The sequence below is a fragment of the Terrapene carolina genome, unplaced genomic scaffold (genome assembly GCF_002925995.2).
Source record: "Terrapene carolina triunguis isolate 2854851 unplaced genomic scaffold, T_m_triunguis-2.0 Scaffold734, whole genome shotgun sequence".
In the NCBI taxonomy this organism is placed as follows: domain Eukaryota; kingdom Metazoa; phylum Chordata; order Testudines; family Emydidae; genus Terrapene; species Terrapene triunguis.
The window spans coordinates 1-16,554 of NW_020665085.1; the positions used below are offsets into that span (position 1 = coordinate 1).

The window sequence follows — 16,554 nt, forward strand, 5'->3', positions numbered from 1 at the left end:
GCCCTGCTTAGATGCTCCTGGTATTGCCTGTGGAGCAGATGAGCAGTAAACATGGCCCATGCTCGACGACTCCCCAGCGCAACATGCTCCTCTCTAGGCAGGGTCAGGCCGTGCAAAGGGCAGCACATTCCAGAGGGCTCCGTAACATGGTCACACACACTGGCTGCAGACCATACGATTGCAGTTGATGGAATGCAGGACACAGTATCGCCCTCTCCAAGGGGCACAGGGGTCAGCACTAGCTCAGACGGGAGAGCTCCTTCTACTGAGCCCCCCACCCTGCTCCCTGCAGCACAGCGCCCCCTAGCGCCACACTGGGGTATTGGGATCAGCACTGACTACCAGGGAGAGCGCTCCCTGCTCAGCCCCCCCACCGTGCCAGATTAAAGAATTTTGGGGCCCTGTGTGCACTATGGAAATAGTGGGGGAGTGTGTGACTGAAGGGGTTGGGTCTTATCCCTAGCAGGTGGGACGACCTAGGAGGGTATAGGAGAGTGATCCCACCCCACAGTTACTCCACATGTTGGCTCCTGCACCACGGGGCTGGCCTGTCTCCATGCTCTGGCTCATTGGCTCTAACCATTGTGCACCAGCGGGGGGGCCTCTGTTCCCATCCTGGTCCTGGCGTCATCGGCTCACCTGCCCCAAGCTGGACTGTCATGGGCCATATAAAATTATTTGGCAGGCTTTGTTCATTCCCTCCCCTCCCATGTGTGGACAGGCACCCCCTGAGATGAGGGTCCTGAGCAAGAGCACTGAGCACACATGAGTTAAACTGGTCCTGCCCCCACCAGCACAGCACTAGTATCAAACTGGGGCATCAAGAGCAGGATAGATTTGGAAGAGAGCGCCCCCTACTGAGCCATCACGTTGATAGTTGCAATGCAGCACCCCCATGCTGGGGCTGAATTAAAGGGAAGAGCATACCCTACTGTATCGGTGTACAGCGGGGCAGCCCATTTCAGAAAAGTGGCAACAGCAATGTCTTTTATGACAGAGGATCAGGCTGGGGGACACATCCACTCACAGCAATTTTCTTTAGGGACAGGAGTACATTAGGTCCTGAATTTTTTGCCTACGTGTGTGAGTATATGATCTTTATCTGGTATGAAAAACTCGAGTCCAATCGTCCGTCACCCTTGCTACTGGAGTAACACACAGAGAACTTGGCTGACATTTAGCAAAACTTTTTATTTCCCTCCAGGCCTACTTCCTTGTGAATTCACAACACCGTGGGTGATGTAATCAGTCAATTATTTCTCCGGGAAGACGGCAACCCTGCTTTAAATCCATTGCCTAAGGGTGGATTTTCCAGACAGCCTAGGTGATTTAGGGGCAAAGTCAATTTGACTGGGAAGGGCTTGTCTCCATGAAGAGTTAGTTCACAGCAAACTGAGGTGTAAATCTACCCCCCACTGCACACTAACTGTCTGTGAGGACACTGTTAATGTGTACTAACAGTTCCTTAGTGCACTTTGTCTTAGTGCACCTTAGACCCCGGCTGCCGAGGCCCTGCTGCAATTTTTAGGCACCAGCCCGATCAGAGATAGCATCTGTATGCCCTGGTCTACATTTAACATTTAGGTCAACCTAGCTACATTGCCCATGGATTTAAGCAGCACTATAGTTAAGCCAACCTAACTGCCGGTATAGATGAGGCTAGGTTAATGGAGGAATGGATGGTACATTATCTATGCCAACAGCAAAACCCCATAGTGTGGACAAGCCCTATGCCTACCCAAATTGGAAGCCACGCTGTGACGGGTTAGGTCACAGAGATCCCCTTGGGACTGTCAGTTGATGTGCTGAAATTACCTCTGAGCCCATTTTCCCTGCCACCTTGGGACTCCAGAACCCTGCCTTATTGAGCCAGACACACTAGCCTGCTGCAACACGGACCCAAGGTCTGGTCCACGGCCCCAAAGCTGCAGAATTTAACCAAAAGCTTCTCAGCAGGTCACCTATCTCCAGCACCCACACACCCAATTCCCAATGGGATCCAAACCCCAAATAAATTCATTTTACTCTGTATAATGCTTATATAGGGTAAATTCGTAAATTGTCCATCTTCTCTAACACTGAAAGACAGATATGCACAGCTGTTCGCTCCCCCAGGTATTAATCACTTACTCTTGGTTTATTAATAAACAAAAGTGATGTTATTATATATAAAAGTAGGATTTAAGTGGTTTCAAGTATTAACAGACAGAACAAAGCAAAATAAAGCAAAAACCTGCGAGTCTAAGCCTAATACATTAAGAAACTGGTTACAGGTAGTATCTCACCCTCAGAGATGTTCCAATAAGCTTCTTTCACAGACTAGACTCCCTCCTAGGTGGTAAGCAGGGTTTTTCTCATGAGTGGCCACCCCTTTGTCCTGCTCCACCCCCTTTTATAGCTTTGGCACAAGGCGGGAATCTTTTGTCTCTCTGGGTCCCCACCCCTCCTTCTAAATGGAAAAGTACCAGATTTAAGATGGATTCCAGCATCATGTGACACAGTCACATGTCCCTAGTCCCATTCTTCCTGGGTTGGGCCATAGGTACACAGGAAGGTTTGCAGATAAATAAACCATTTACAACCAATTGTCCTAGTCAATTGGAGCCATCGAGATTCTAAATCACCATTAATGGCTCACACTTTGCATAATTACAATAGGACCTTAGAGTTATACTTCATATTTCTAGCTTCAGATACAAGAATGATACATGCATGCAAATAGGAGGAATATATTCAGTAGTGTTAGAACCTTTGTTATGATACCTTACAAGAGACCTTTTGCATGAAGCATATTCTAGTTACATCATGTTCACACTCATAAGCATATTTCCATAAAACATATGGCGTGTAACATCTCACACCCCTCCCAGCAGCTGTGTAGACATACCCCTAGGGGCAGGAACTCTCTCTTACTCTGTGTTTGTACTGTGCCTCAGTCGCTGTTGGGATTTCGAGATGCTGCTGTAAAGCAAATAAACCGTGGTAACAAACTTGGTATAAAACCTCCTTGGGGATGTGGGAATCGCAGCCAGTGGGGTTTTAAATATTGACTGAATTAATCACATCAAACTTTTTGCCATTCACAGCTACTCCCTGATCACGCCCAACGTCCTGCGGGTGGAGAGTGAAGAGAAGGTCGTGGTGGAAGCCCATGGCCTCAATGCCCCAATTGCAGTTACAGTCACCGTACTGGACTTCCTGCTTAAGCAACACATCTTATACCAGGTCCAAACCAACCTCAACCCTGCGAATGGGATGATGGGCACAGCCGTAATAAAGGTGGGTAAAACCCCAGCCTCAGGTCATCCAGTGACACAAAGGGTATCATTTTCAACAGTGTCCCGCTCATTTTAGGAGCCTCCAATATTTTCGCTCCCCAACTCTGCAATACCGAGATGTTGAGACCCCGCCCAGGTTGGATGTCGTTCTAGAAGAGACACTCTAGTTCAGCATGAAGTTATGAGCTGGAATTGCTGGGTGAAAGTCTATGGCCTGTGTTATGCATAGGTCCCTACCAAATTCACGGCTGTGAAAAACGCATCACGGACCGTGAAATCAGACCTCCTCTGTGAAAGTTAGCTATTGGAGGGGAGGATAAGGGGCAGGGTTGGGGCTCTGACCATGCCCCTGGCTCCAGCTGTTAGTCCCCTCAGGGCTTGGGAGGGACAGGACTTACTCTTTCCTTCATAGCTGCTCTCTGGGGGAGATGAGACCCAGCAGCAGCCCCAGAGCTTTGTGCAGCCGCAGGAGGTTCCCAGAGGTGGAGGTGGGTCCGATCTCCCCCATACTGCTGGGAACGCCCCAGCCAGGGGAGGTACACAGAGGTGGGTCTGATCTGCCCCTGAGGGCTGTGCAGGGGAGAAGGAAGTCCTGTCCCTCCCCAGCCCGGCTGGGACTAGCAGCTAGGAACCCCTGGCTGGGGCGTTCCAGCAGCAAGCAGGGAGATCAGACCCACCTCCACCTCTGGGAACCTCCTGTGGCTGCAGAAAGCTGAAGGCAGTGCAGAAGTGAGAGTGGCAATCCTGTGACCCCCCACAACAGGTTTGTGACCCCCCCTCCCCCATGAATCCCTTTTGGGTCAGTATCCTCACAGTTACAACACCCTGAAATTTCAGATGTAAACATCTGAGAACATGAAATTGACTAATTTTCAAATCCTAGGGCCATGAAATTGACCAGAATGGACTATGAATTTTGTTGTGCTCTAGTTATACAGGAGGTCAGACTAGCTGATCGTATTGATCCCTTCTGGCTGTAACATCTACGAATCTATTAGTGACGTGGGACTCTCTTGTTGTGGACCTAAAAACGGAGGTGCCCCAAATTAGGAGGTAGAAGAAAAAGTTGAGAGTAAGGATGGTGGGGTTCCCTGGTGGAGCAGGATTCTCGTTTTGAGTTGATCCAAAGTCCTGGCCAGGAATGGAGAGTTGGGGGGACAGGGGTAAGGTCTCCAAGATGGTACAGTTTTAGGGGAGCACAGTATGAATAGTCGGGAGCACATCAGTGCAGTAGAACTGACTTCAGCAGGGCACCCATGCGATGGCCTTTGGTTAACAAACATTCCACATAACAGGAGGTGACAGGACAATGGGTACAGGGCCATCCAAATGGTCTGTCCTGACTCACTGGTGGTGACCTACACTGACTGTACCATCCTGGGAATCCCCCTCCACCTAGGGTATTCCCCAATGAGGAGACCCACCATCTTATGGCAGCTGTGTAAGCTGCTTGAGGAACTGCATGTACAGCGGGTTAGTAAAAGGCTGTGGTTTCTTATGGATTCTTTCCATGTATAATGGCATAATGAGTGGGGTCCCGCAGGGATCGATTCTGGGTCCAGTTCTGTTCAATATCTTTGTTAGGGTTCCCTCCCCACTCTGAACTTTGGGGTACAGATGTGGGGACCTGCATGAAAGACCCCCTAAGCTTATTTTTACCAGCTTAGGTTAAAAACTTCCCCAAGGCACAAATTCCCTTCTTCGTCCTTGGACGGTATTGCTGCCACCACCAAGTGATTACACAAAAATTCAGGAAAGCGTCACTTGGGGTCTCTATTCCCCCAAAATATCCCCCCAAGCCCCTTCACCCCCTTTCCTGGGGGGGCTTGAGAATAATATACCAACCAATAGGTTAACAAAGTGAGCACAGACCAAACCCTCTGGTTTTTAGGACACTAAAAATCGATCAGGTTTTTAAAAGAACTTTATTATAAAGAAAAAAGTAAAAGAATCACACCTGCAAAATCAGGATGGAAGGTAACTTTACAGGGTAATAAAAAGATTTAAAACACAGAGGACTTCCCTTTGGACTCAGCTTCACAGTTACAAAACAGGAATAAAACTCCCTCTTAGCTTAGGGAAAATTCACGAATTAAAACAAAAGATAATCTAATGCATTTCCTTGCCTTGCTTGCAATTTTTTGTCATCTTAGATGGGTCATTTTAGATATGTTTTCAGGAGATGTTTTACCTGTCTGATCTTTCTCTCCGTCCGGAGAGGGGACAACAAAGAGAGCACAAACAACCTCCCTGCCCCACCCCCCGCATATTTGAAAGTATCTTCTTTCCTCATTGGCCCTTCTGGTCAGGTACCAACTAGGTTGTATGAACTTCTTTATCCCTTACAGGTAAAGTGATTTAGAACAGCTTCCCAGGAGGGATTTTATGTTACCCTTATTTGTATGTTTATGACAATCTTCATCAATGATTTAGATAATGGATAGGATTAAAATTCAAAATGATCTGGACAAACTGGAGAAATGGTCTGAAGTAAATAGGATGAAATTCAATAAGGACAAATGCAAAGTAGTCCACTTTGGAAGGAACAATCAGTTGCACACGTACAAAATGGGAAATGACTGCCTAGGAAGGAGTACTGTGGAAAGGGATCTGGGGGTCATAATGGATCACAAGCTAAATATGAGTAAACAGTGTAACACAGTTGCAAAAAAACTAACATCATTCTGTGATGTATTAGCAGGAGTATTGTAAGCAAGACATGAGAAGTGATTCTTCTGCTCTACTCCACAATGTGATTAGGCCTCCATTTGCGTATTGTATCCAGTTCTGGGCGCCACATTTCAGGAAAGATGTGGACAAATTGGAGAAAGTCCAAAGAAGAGCAACAAAAATGATTAAAGGTCTAGAAAACATGACCTATGAGGGAAGATTGAAAAAAATGGGTTTGTTTAGTCTGGAGAAGAGAAGACTAAGAGGGGACACATGATAACAGTTTTCCAGTAGATAAAAGGTTGTTACAAGGAAGAGGGAGAAAAATTGTTCTTCTTAACCTCTGAGGATAAGACAAGAAGCAATGGGCTTAAATTGAAGCAAGGGCGGTTTAGGTTGGACATAAGAAAAAACTTCCTGTCAGAGCAGTTAAGCACTGGAATAAATTACCTAGGGAGGTTGTGGAATCCCCATCATTTGGGATTTTTAAGAGCAGGTTGAACAAACACCTGTCAGGGATGGTCTAGATAATACTTACTCCTGCCTTGAGTGCAGAGGACTGGACTAGATGACCTCTCGAGGTCCCTTTCAAGTCTATGATTCTGTGATTTTATAACTTAAGCATCATTAACACTGCAAAGGTCTTTTGCGTAGAGCATCGCTTGTGGTGGTGAGTAAAAGCAGGAAGAACTCATCCATGCTCTTCTTCTCATGCAGATTCCCACCAAAAACATAACAAAAGATTCCAAACAAAACCAGTATGTTGTGGTCCAGGCTAAGTTCCCTCAGCAAACCCTGGAGAAAGTGGTTCTGGTCCATTTCCACAGTGGATACATCTTTATCCAGACGGATAAAACCATCTATACACCCGGGTCTACAGGTACTGCCTTCCTCTGGTCTCTTCTAATGGGAGGGGGTGGGAGCTGCTGATGTCATGCCATATCTACAGCAGGACTGCGGGGTCCATCCTGTGCATATAGCTTTGCTTGTTATCTGGTTGAAGATGGAGGACAGTTGGATCAGAGACTCTGCCACCACCAATTTGCAATATTTCACCCTTCACCATTGTCCTAGCTGGAATGTCCCATTGAGTGTTAGATACCAAAAGACTGGGTGGGCCATGGGATTGAGAATGGGCGATGGAATTTTTCAAATCCCAGTGACTAGTTCTGCTCCATCTTGTACCGAGATACATGTCCCCATCTGACGACCGTCCCAAAGCCTGTGTGAAATAGGGGCTGCTAATCCCAGCCCATTCAGAGCAGGACAGGTCCCTGCAATGACAAAGCACTCCCACCTGGTACTTAGGGACAGGGGAGAAAAGCAAGACAATGCCCTAAAGAAAAAAGCTATGGAGATCTCCGACTGTAGAAAGAGGCTATCGTGAAACAACCCCTCTGTGGGGTCAGACACCAAACTCCAGTTGGTTTCAATCAGACTTAGACACCTAAGTAGCTTTGAGGATCTGGGCCAAGGTGTCTATTAGTTAACGACATCCCGCTCTTCTCTCTTTATTTTCTCAGTCCTCTACCGGATCTTCACCGTGGGTCACAAACTGGAACCGGTGTCTAAGGGAGTGATTGTGGAGTTTGAGGTGAGGTCGCTGTTCTGAGTGAGCCCATGGTGGGATAGGTGGGTTTAGCCACTTGTTGGGTAACGCGCAGCAATTTATTGTGACTGAGGAGGCTGCATAGAACCCCTGTGTGTAGCAGCAACATGGTGCAGCCAGGAGCAAAGCAAATGATTGTCTGAGGTCTCTCCTTGAAAACCTCTGGCATCCAAATTCTCCCCCAGTCATTAAGGAGGTTACAAAGTTTGCAGGGGCAGCAGCCAGGCAGCTCTCAGTGGAAGCCCTGCGGTTCTGCAATGGTGTTAACGCTTGAGGAAAGTTGCATGGAGTTCTTTGTGAAGAGCCAGGCAGGTGCTTGTCTGGGAAGGCTGAAGACAAGGAGCCACTGCAAGGAGCCCTTTGAAGGATGTGTAAACTGGTGGCAGGAACAGGGCTTATAGCTCCAGGCGTTAGTCCTGTTAAGGCCCTTTCCACTGGGCTTTATGATCCATAAAATAAAGTAAATCAGCTGCAAAACCCTGGGCAATAATCCCCAGGGGTTTTCCTCACCTCAGCCAGCTGAGAGGGGAGAGAACACATCTGTCCCTTCAGTTCCTCTTTGACTCAGTTTCCCCTTTCTTTGACACTCTGCCCTGAGCAGCAGCATAACCAGCTGGGACCTTGTGATGGGGAGCAGCTGTGGTTGGCAGAGCGACGCAGCCCTTTGGGCAGCTCCAAGGTTTGCATATAGCTCAGGGTTAAGCCTGGCGTCTGCAAGAGTCTGCCGTGGAGGCTCTTAAGTCTTCCGAGCTGCTTCCTTGAGTTCTTTAGTGGCTTTGCTGAGCCATCTCAGAAGGTCAGGAGAGATTTGTCAGTTTTTTCCAGTGTCTCTGGATAGTTAAGAAATTCCAACAAATCAGTGGAGTCCAGATTGTTACATGCTATTGTTGGAAGTATGGAGAACCCTCCACTGGCCCAGGAATGTAAACGTGGCAGATGATGTTGTTAAGAGCAATTGACAGCATTTTTCTCCCTAAACTCTTAACTTGTTTCCTTTCCAGACCCCTGAGTCCATTATTGTCAAGCAGATTCCCATCTCTGCCCACTTTAAATCAGGCATTTCCTCCCTGAGCCACAACTTGCCGGAGATTATCAGGTAGATTGTCCTGATGTTACTATGCCTGGACAGAGCAGAGCTTTGCAGGAGTTGGGAAGGGAAGCAGAAGAGATGATGTGGAGCTAGTTACTGTGTGTGGCCCATCAGCTAGATCATCTCCTACAGGCATTTCCAAGTGACGTGGAGAAAACAAACTCTCCTGCCACATACCCAGTCTTGGCATAATTTGATTTGTATTTGTTATAGTTTCGATGGATAATCATGTTTATTTGTAAGCCTTTTTTCCAGTTTCGATCACTTCAAATTCTCATTTGTGCAAAATTAAATTATGGGTTTTTATCGTCTCCCATTCTGAGTTTTAGCACTTTCAATTTTCACAGGTGGGGGAAAACATGGGGGCCAGACAATGGTGGCAGAGTCTGACAATAATTATTTAATGACAGTAGACACTGAGATTCAAAAAAGCTAAAGCTTTATAGCCATTAAAACACAAATTGTCAGCATCGTATGTCCAAATACACAAAGTATAAAGCCTTAAATCAAACTGTCGTAAGTTCTCAAGCAGCATTTTTCTTGCTTTGCCTATCTGTAAATTTCGATATTATCGATGGAAATGTGTTTTTGTCGGTATGCGTGTGCACGGTGAAATCAATGACACGTATCGATAAAAAACTAATCTTTCCAAGTCTACGCAGACACCAGAATGAAGCTGCACTGTCTTCCTTGCCATTACTCCTGATTTATTCCAGAGTATGTGAAGGCAGGATTAGGCCCTGTTGGCCTGTTTTTCAAAAGTGGTGAGCACCCTACCTCCCATTCTCTGGGATTTATGAATGCTCAACTACTCTGAAAACTACGTCAGTGAGCTGGTGAGTGAGGGGCCAGATTTTTGTATGGATCAGAGTTTCCTTACGTTTGCCGTTGTTTGGATTGAGGGTTTTGGTCCAGGCAGACTGTAGAAACAAGTGCCGGCCACAAAGTTTAGATCCAAATTTCTCAAACCTTGCTGGCCAAAGGTTGAGGGGGTTGTGGATCAAATGTTTTGTTCCAAGTCCCTACCTTTAGTTCTGGTTCATGAAAACATCAAGGTGCAGAAAAAAATGATTTGTATGAGGCTCCCCATGGTTTCCTGAAGACGGCTTGAGTTCCATGTATGGCTCAGATTTAGCTTTAGGAACCTATAAAATTACCAGAGAAACAAGTGAGCCAGGTGGGCCTTGCGAAATGTGCGTGTTAAGTGCATTCAGTGTTCCTTCTTATTTCCTTCCTCTAGTCTGGGAACCTGGAAGATCACGGCCAGGTATGAAGACTCCCCTCAGCAGACCTTCAGTGCGCAATTTGATGTTAGGGAGGACGGTAAGAATCCAGCACCCACCTGGCCCAGGCTCAGGGAACGGGTCTGTCTCTACTCTCCTGACACCATCTTGGAGCAGACTCTCCATTCGGCTGGCTTTGCTGGCAACACACCCTCTCCTACAAGCTCAATGTTCTCCTCTTCTCCTCTCGTTTCTCCAGTGTTGCCGAGTTTCGAAGTCATATTGGAACCGTCTGAGAAGTTTTTATACATCGATGGCAATGAAGACTTCAGGGTTTCTATCACTGCGAGGTGAGTCTGTGAGAGGGTGGAAGGGATCAGCTGAGTGGGGTATCAACCACAGGTTTTAGTGCAGAAAGAAACCTAAATCTTGCATCACTTTGGGAATGTTTTCCACTCAATGTTTTTTTTTCTTCCATGAAGAGTCTCCATTTCCAATAGAAAATTCTGATTTTTTTTTCCATCCAAAAACCAATTTCCAAAAATGGAAAAAAAAAAAGGCAGAATATCTTGTGATTCAGAAATGCTGGCGCGGTGCCTCATGGGAGTTGCCATTCGGGTGCTTCATTCTTCATTCTTCTCCATGGGCTGGGCTTGCCAGCTGGACTTAAACTCCCATAATGCACCGTAGCCATGATGGTCCACTTCTCCTTACCGTAGTGGATCATGGGAGATATAGACCGACCAAGGAGCTGGGCCTATTGAGGAGAATGGTGGCATGAGGCCATAATATTCAGCAATAGGTTTCCTTGTGGCTTCTCTTACCCATCCTTATCTCCTCCAGGTACCTATATGGGAAAAAACTAGATGGCAATGCCTTTGTCCTCTTTGGGGTGAAGATGGATGATGAGAAGAGGAGTATCCCGCAGTCTCTCAAGAGAATCTCGGTAATTCCTGTTTTCGGCTGGGGAGTATTCACACCTCCTGGGGAACTGCGTGGGTGAGGTCATGAAACTCTCTCTCTCTTTCTAGATAGAAGATGGAGAAGGGAAAGCAACGCTGACCAGAGCGATGCTGCGGGCTCGGTTCGCTAACCTGAACGAACTGGTTGGCCACTCGCTCTACATCTCTGTCACCGTTTTGACAGAATCTGGTGAGCATCAGCAATAAGTGCACGGCCAAGTGCTTTATTCCCGGGGTGTTCCAAACCGGTGCCGAGTGCAGTTCAAGGTGTTGAACTGCGTAGGGTTCTGCAGATCTTAAAGGCTGCAGGCCAGATTCTTGTCTCATTCGCTCTGGGGTAAACCTGGTGTGAGGGTTGCTCCCCCCTCCGGGGTGCCACCTGATCTATTGGGGTACCACTGAGCCTGCCTGTTCCACCATCCTGGGCTCCCTTACACTGTCCGGCTGAGCCAGGCCCTCTCAAGCCTCCTCCAGCACAGACACAGGTAGGGACACGCCCAGCTGGAGAAAGACAGACACTGAAATCATAGAATCATAGATTCTTCTTCAAGTGCTATCCCTGTGGGTGCTCCGCTCCAGGTGACGATGCGTCCCGGCACCGTTGATCGGAGATCTTCGGTAGCAGTGCCTGGTCAGGACGCACATGCTCAGCTGCTGTCTTGTGGCGCTGTTAGGGTCTGTCCAAGCGCACATGTCCTGCACCCCCCTCAGTTCCTTCGCAACCGTCCCCGGCTGAAGACGGGACTCAGGGCAGTGCTGAAGCTCTTCCCTGGTCACTGAAAGTAAAAAGAGGTAGAAATAGTTAGACAGAAATATCCCAGTTCTCTCCCTTCCTTTAGAATAGTTTGTTAGTTAAAAAAAAAAAGTTTCTCTCTCACGTTCGTCTTCCGTTGAGTCTTTCCCCCCAGGCAATCATAGCTCAATGATGCCGGGGTCCCCGGGCTTTAAGAAATGCGACTCTTGCAAGGAGCCTATGCCATGGTCTGACGGACACTCACGGTGTGTGAAGTGCCTCAGCGAGACACACGTCCCTGCTAAGTGTCTCCATTGTACCAACCTGAAAACCAGGGCTCATCGTGACAGGGACTTGCGGCTAAAAATGCTCCTGATGGAGAAATCTCTGCAGCCGCCTATGGAGATGGGCACGAGTAAACCCTCTTTCTCACGCTCCCCTGCCAGGTCAGAACCGATCGGGAGTGTGGCTTCACCCTCTCAAGCAAAGAGGCAGGATGCCCCAATGTCTCCACACAGAGACTTTCAAAAGGGTAAAGAGTCTCCTGCGAGATCTTTATCCTTGGTGCTGACAGCGCCAAAAGCAGGCACCTCCGACTGCCCCAGCACCTCAGCCGCGGCTCACGCGGGATGCAAAAGCAGGGAACCGACTTCCCACAGCGGGAAGCTCTCCTCGGCACCGGTCCTACCGGCATCGGAGATGAAGCCGGTACCGGCAGCATGTTCGGCACCGAGCCTGCCCATCACCCCTGCAGCAGACGTGGACCCCCTGCAGGGTGCCTATAAATGGCCCGCAGCCCCTGTGAAAGCTAAACAAAAGTCACTGCGGGCTTCCACTCACACTCCACGCCCCGCAGGAACACAGCCCATGGAGCAGCAGGCAGAGTTCTCCCCGCCTGATTCTCCTCCACTGGAACCATATAAATCTCAAGGCATGGCACCTCACAAGAACCAGCCTCAGTTTCCCTACTTTGTCCCCCCGTGGGTGGGACCTCACTTTTCTTACCCTATGCCTTTGCCTCAATGGTACCTTTGGTCCATTCCTGCTGCCACTCCTCCTCCACCAGACCACAAACCCGTTCTGCGCCTCTGTCTCCAGCTCCATCTACATCTAGTGCTCCTGAACCCCCTCTTGAAGAGGTGGGCTATAAACCCTTACCTGATTCACCGGCTCCTAACTCTCCATCAGCTGCAGAGGACACCCTCATGCCTCCACCTCCACAAAACGTGGACGACTTTAAGCAATTCCAGGAACTTTTCAAGAGGGTGACACTCAGCCAGGGCATTCCTTTGGAGGAAGTACAGGAGACACAACACAGACTCCTCAAAATCCTCCAACCCTCTGCATCCTCAAAGATCGCGCTACCCATAAACAAAGCCCTCCTAGAACCAGCTGACATTCTCTGGCAGACCCCTGCCTCCATCCCACCAACATGCAAAAAGGCTGAACGAAAATATTATGTTCCCACCAAGGATGTAGACTTCTTATTTTCCCACCCACAACCAAATTCTCTTGTAGTGGATGCAGCGACACACAGAACAAAACAGCCACAATACCGGCCCACTCCGCAAGACAAGATTCTCAAACGACTTGACCTCCTGGGCTGCAAGGTTTATACCTCCTCCACTTTGCAATTTAGAATTGCAAATTACTCCGCCCTCCTCGCAAGCTATGACTACGACAACTGCAACAAGCTCTTTGATTTTACCTCCCATATCCCGGAGGACAGGAGAGCGGACTTTAAGTCAATTCTTGTCGAAGGTCAATTGGTGTTCAGGACGGCGCTACAATGATCCCTGGACATGACAGACACAGCAGCCCGCACTACCGCAACTGCAGTGGTGATGCGCATGTCTTTCTGTCTGTCTGCATCCGGTATACCCAAAGATCTGCAGACCAAAGTGGAGGACCTTCCCTTTGACAAAGATAAACTTTTTTCTAAAAAAACTGACAAAGTCCTTCACACGATAAAAGACTCTAGGGCCACCCTGCGCACACTTGGCATATACCCGTCCCTCTCCAGGAGACAACGGTATCAACCTTATCAGAGGCCCCACACACAACAATATCACTGGCCCCAGTCCAGACCATATGATATTGGAAGGAACTGCAACAGACCTCCTAGACACAGACAAAACCATGCGCAACCAGCCACCTCCCACCCATTGGGAAACAAACAGCAATTCTGAAGTGTTGATTGGAGGTCTGCACGACCACCTCTTGACTCCGCTGCCTATTTGCCCATTTGGCCACCACCTCCAGTTTTTCCACCATGTATGGCAACAGGTCATACAGGACCACTGGGTCCTGGAAATAGTTCAATCAGGTTACTCCAGCCCTTTCATCTCCTGCCTGCCCACCCTTCTCCCTTCCCTGTCCCTCTTCAGGGACCCCTCTCACGAGCACCTACTTCACATAGAAGTGGCTCATCTTCTACACCTAGGTGAAGTGGAACAAGTACCAACGTAACATTGGGGAAAAGGGTTCTACTCTCACTACTTTCTGACCCAAAAGAAAGATGGGGGATGGAGACCTATACTAGACCTACTCCGACTGAACAAATTTGTACATGTACAGAAATTCAGGATGGTCACATTGGGCACAATAATACCCGGGCTGGAACAAGGGGACTGGTTCACAGCCCTCAACCTACAAGATGCCTATTTTCACATATTCATATTCACATATTCATTCATCCAGCACACAGACGCTTCCTGCAATTCACACTCAGACACGACCACTTTCAATACAGAGTACTCCCATTCGGACTCTCCACGGCACCGAGAGTATTCTCCAAGACCCTAGCCGTAGTCGTGGCCCACCTCCGCAAACACGGGATTATACCTTCCCCTACCTAGACGACTGCCTTATCAAAGGCGGCTCATACGACGAGATATTAAAAGCGACGTGTCTTACCATCTTCCTCTTCCACAGTCTAGGCCTGCAAATAAACTTCCAAAAATTCACCTTGATACCCACACAACAGATCGAGTTCATCAGAGCTCACCTGGTGCCCAGGCCAACCCTATGGACGCTGCTAAGGGAAAAATCTTCCGGCGGGCGTGCACGCATCGTGCACACACCTGATTGGATGGACATGAACAACACATCTCGAAGAACAACAGTTACGAGACGCTGAATAACCATTTTTTTCTAAGAGCTCCGGGTCAGCTCTTAGGGATGGTCTAGGCATACTTACTCCTGCCTCAGTGTGGGGGATGGACTAGATGACTTCTTGAGCTCCCTTCCAGCTCTACATAGCTATGATTTCTAAACTTTCCCTGCAGAGGGAGCAGCCATTCTGTTCCGAGCAGTTGTAGCTTGTTACAGATGAAACTAGTAGCTGAAAGCCTGTGCTGTTGCACGGGTCTGGTAATTGGACCAAGTAATCCAAACAACCAATGACATTACTGTAACGATGCTGCCTATGGTGGGACACTTCAGTGAGTATCAATTCAGGACAAATTGCTTAGAGCAGGGCAGTTAAAGCCCAAGGCTGGGGTTTCTCCACTTCTAAGGCACACCAAACCAGCCAGCCAGTGAGGACTTTGGTTTTACCCCACTGGCTAACCATAAGTCATACAAGCAATTCCCTTAGACACTCCAGTTTCCCAATATCACCACCAGTGCCACTCGTTATGGGGACGAATGGTTATGAAAACCAATACCCCAGTAAAAGAAAAAAGGTTCTCTCGATCCCAAAGGACCAAGCCCCAGACCCAGGTCAATATACAAATCAGATCTTACCCAGAAATCATGCTATTGCCAATCCTTTAGAATCTAAAATCTAAAGGTTTATTCATAAAAAGAAAGAAATATAAATGAGAGCTAAAATTGGTTAAATGGAATCAATTACATACAGTAATGGAATAAACTGCAGGTTCAAATCAAGTCTCTGGAGTACATCCACAGCTGGGATGGGTCATTCAGTCCTTTGTTCAGAGCTTCAGTTTGTAGCAAGGTTCCTCCAGAAGTAAGAAGCAGACAAGATAGAGGGGTTTTCAGGGCCTTTTATATTCTCTGCCCGTGGAAGGACACCCCTTTGTTCTTACTGTGGAAAATCACAGCAGCAAGATGGAGGCTGGAGTCACATGGGCAAGTCACATGTCCATGCATGACTCAGTTTGCAGGCTGACGCCATTGTTTACATGTAAGTTTGAACATTCCCAGGAAAGCTCAGATGGGGATTGGCGTGTCCCAAAGTCCATTGTCAGTTAAGTGTTTCTTGATTGGGCACTTACTGAGAATAGTCCTTTCTCAAGAAGCTGACCAAATGCTTCACTGAGGCTACTTGGAATCAAATACATTTGAGATACAAGTACATAGCCTTCAGAGTAGCAGCCGTGTTAGTCTGTATCCGCAAAAAGAACAGGAGTACTTGTTAGTCTTTAAGGTGCCACAAGTACTCAAGTACATAGCCCATATTCATAACTTCAAATACAAAAGTGATACACACATACAGCTAGCATAATTGTAACCAGCAATCATAACCTCTTCATAGACACCTCACACAACAACCTTTGTACAATATTTGCTGCAAATATATAACAATGGTTGCAACAATGATCTATACGGTCACAGTTTATGTCAATAACGTCACAATTACTACATGCAAATTAGTTGTAGAGTAAAGGTGGTGATTGGTTGGTTGAGTTGTGTCTGATATCACAATGGTCTAGGACTCTTGGCACAGCACATGCCTTACTGGAGCTATACACCAGGCTAGTAAAGTCAGAATGGCTGGGGACTTAAAAATTGGCCGGTAACAGATTGCAAATCCCGGTGATGATTGAAGCTGGTGATATTGTAACTAAAAAGAGCCCTTCTCTTGCTTATATAGCTGCTTCCATCACTAAACACAGTCTCAACAGACGTTCTAGGCTTCACAGTGGTACATGGACAGAGTGACAATCCTGGAATCTTATTATATAGATACACACAAACTGTGCTCTCTCTCTCTCCCAGAGACTTTGTTTTTGTTCTTTCTTG

At 47.6% G+C, this 16,554-nt stretch overlaps 1 protein-coding gene across 1 annotated transcript in view; it reads left to right on the plus strand.

Annotated features, from left to right (window-relative positions):
- Positions 1-1,249: 1,249 nt before the first annotated feature.
- LOC112118670 (complement C3-like) overlaps positions 1,250-16,554 on the plus strand; it is a gene marked incomplete at both ends in the record, with an annotated part of 65,101 nt that continues 49,796 nt past the window's right edge. Inside the window, 10 exons of the mRNA XM_029913594.1 lie at positions 1,250-1,324; positions 3,087-3,279; positions 6,666-6,828; positions 7,472-7,542; positions 8,559-8,653; positions 9,888-9,970; positions 10,130-10,220; positions 10,714-10,816; positions 10,902-11,022; positions 12,754-12,863. Coding sequence (XP_029769454.1) covers positions 1,250-1,324; positions 3,087-3,279; positions 6,666-6,828; positions 7,472-7,542; positions 8,559-8,653; positions 9,888-9,970; positions 10,130-10,220; positions 10,714-10,816; positions 10,902-11,022; positions 12,754-12,863 — 1,105 coding nt within the window. The remainder of the gene's footprint in view (positions 1,325-3,086; positions 3,280-6,665; positions 6,829-7,471; positions 7,543-8,558; positions 8,654-9,887; positions 9,971-10,129; positions 10,221-10,713; positions 10,817-10,901; positions 11,023-12,753; positions 12,864-16,554) is intronic.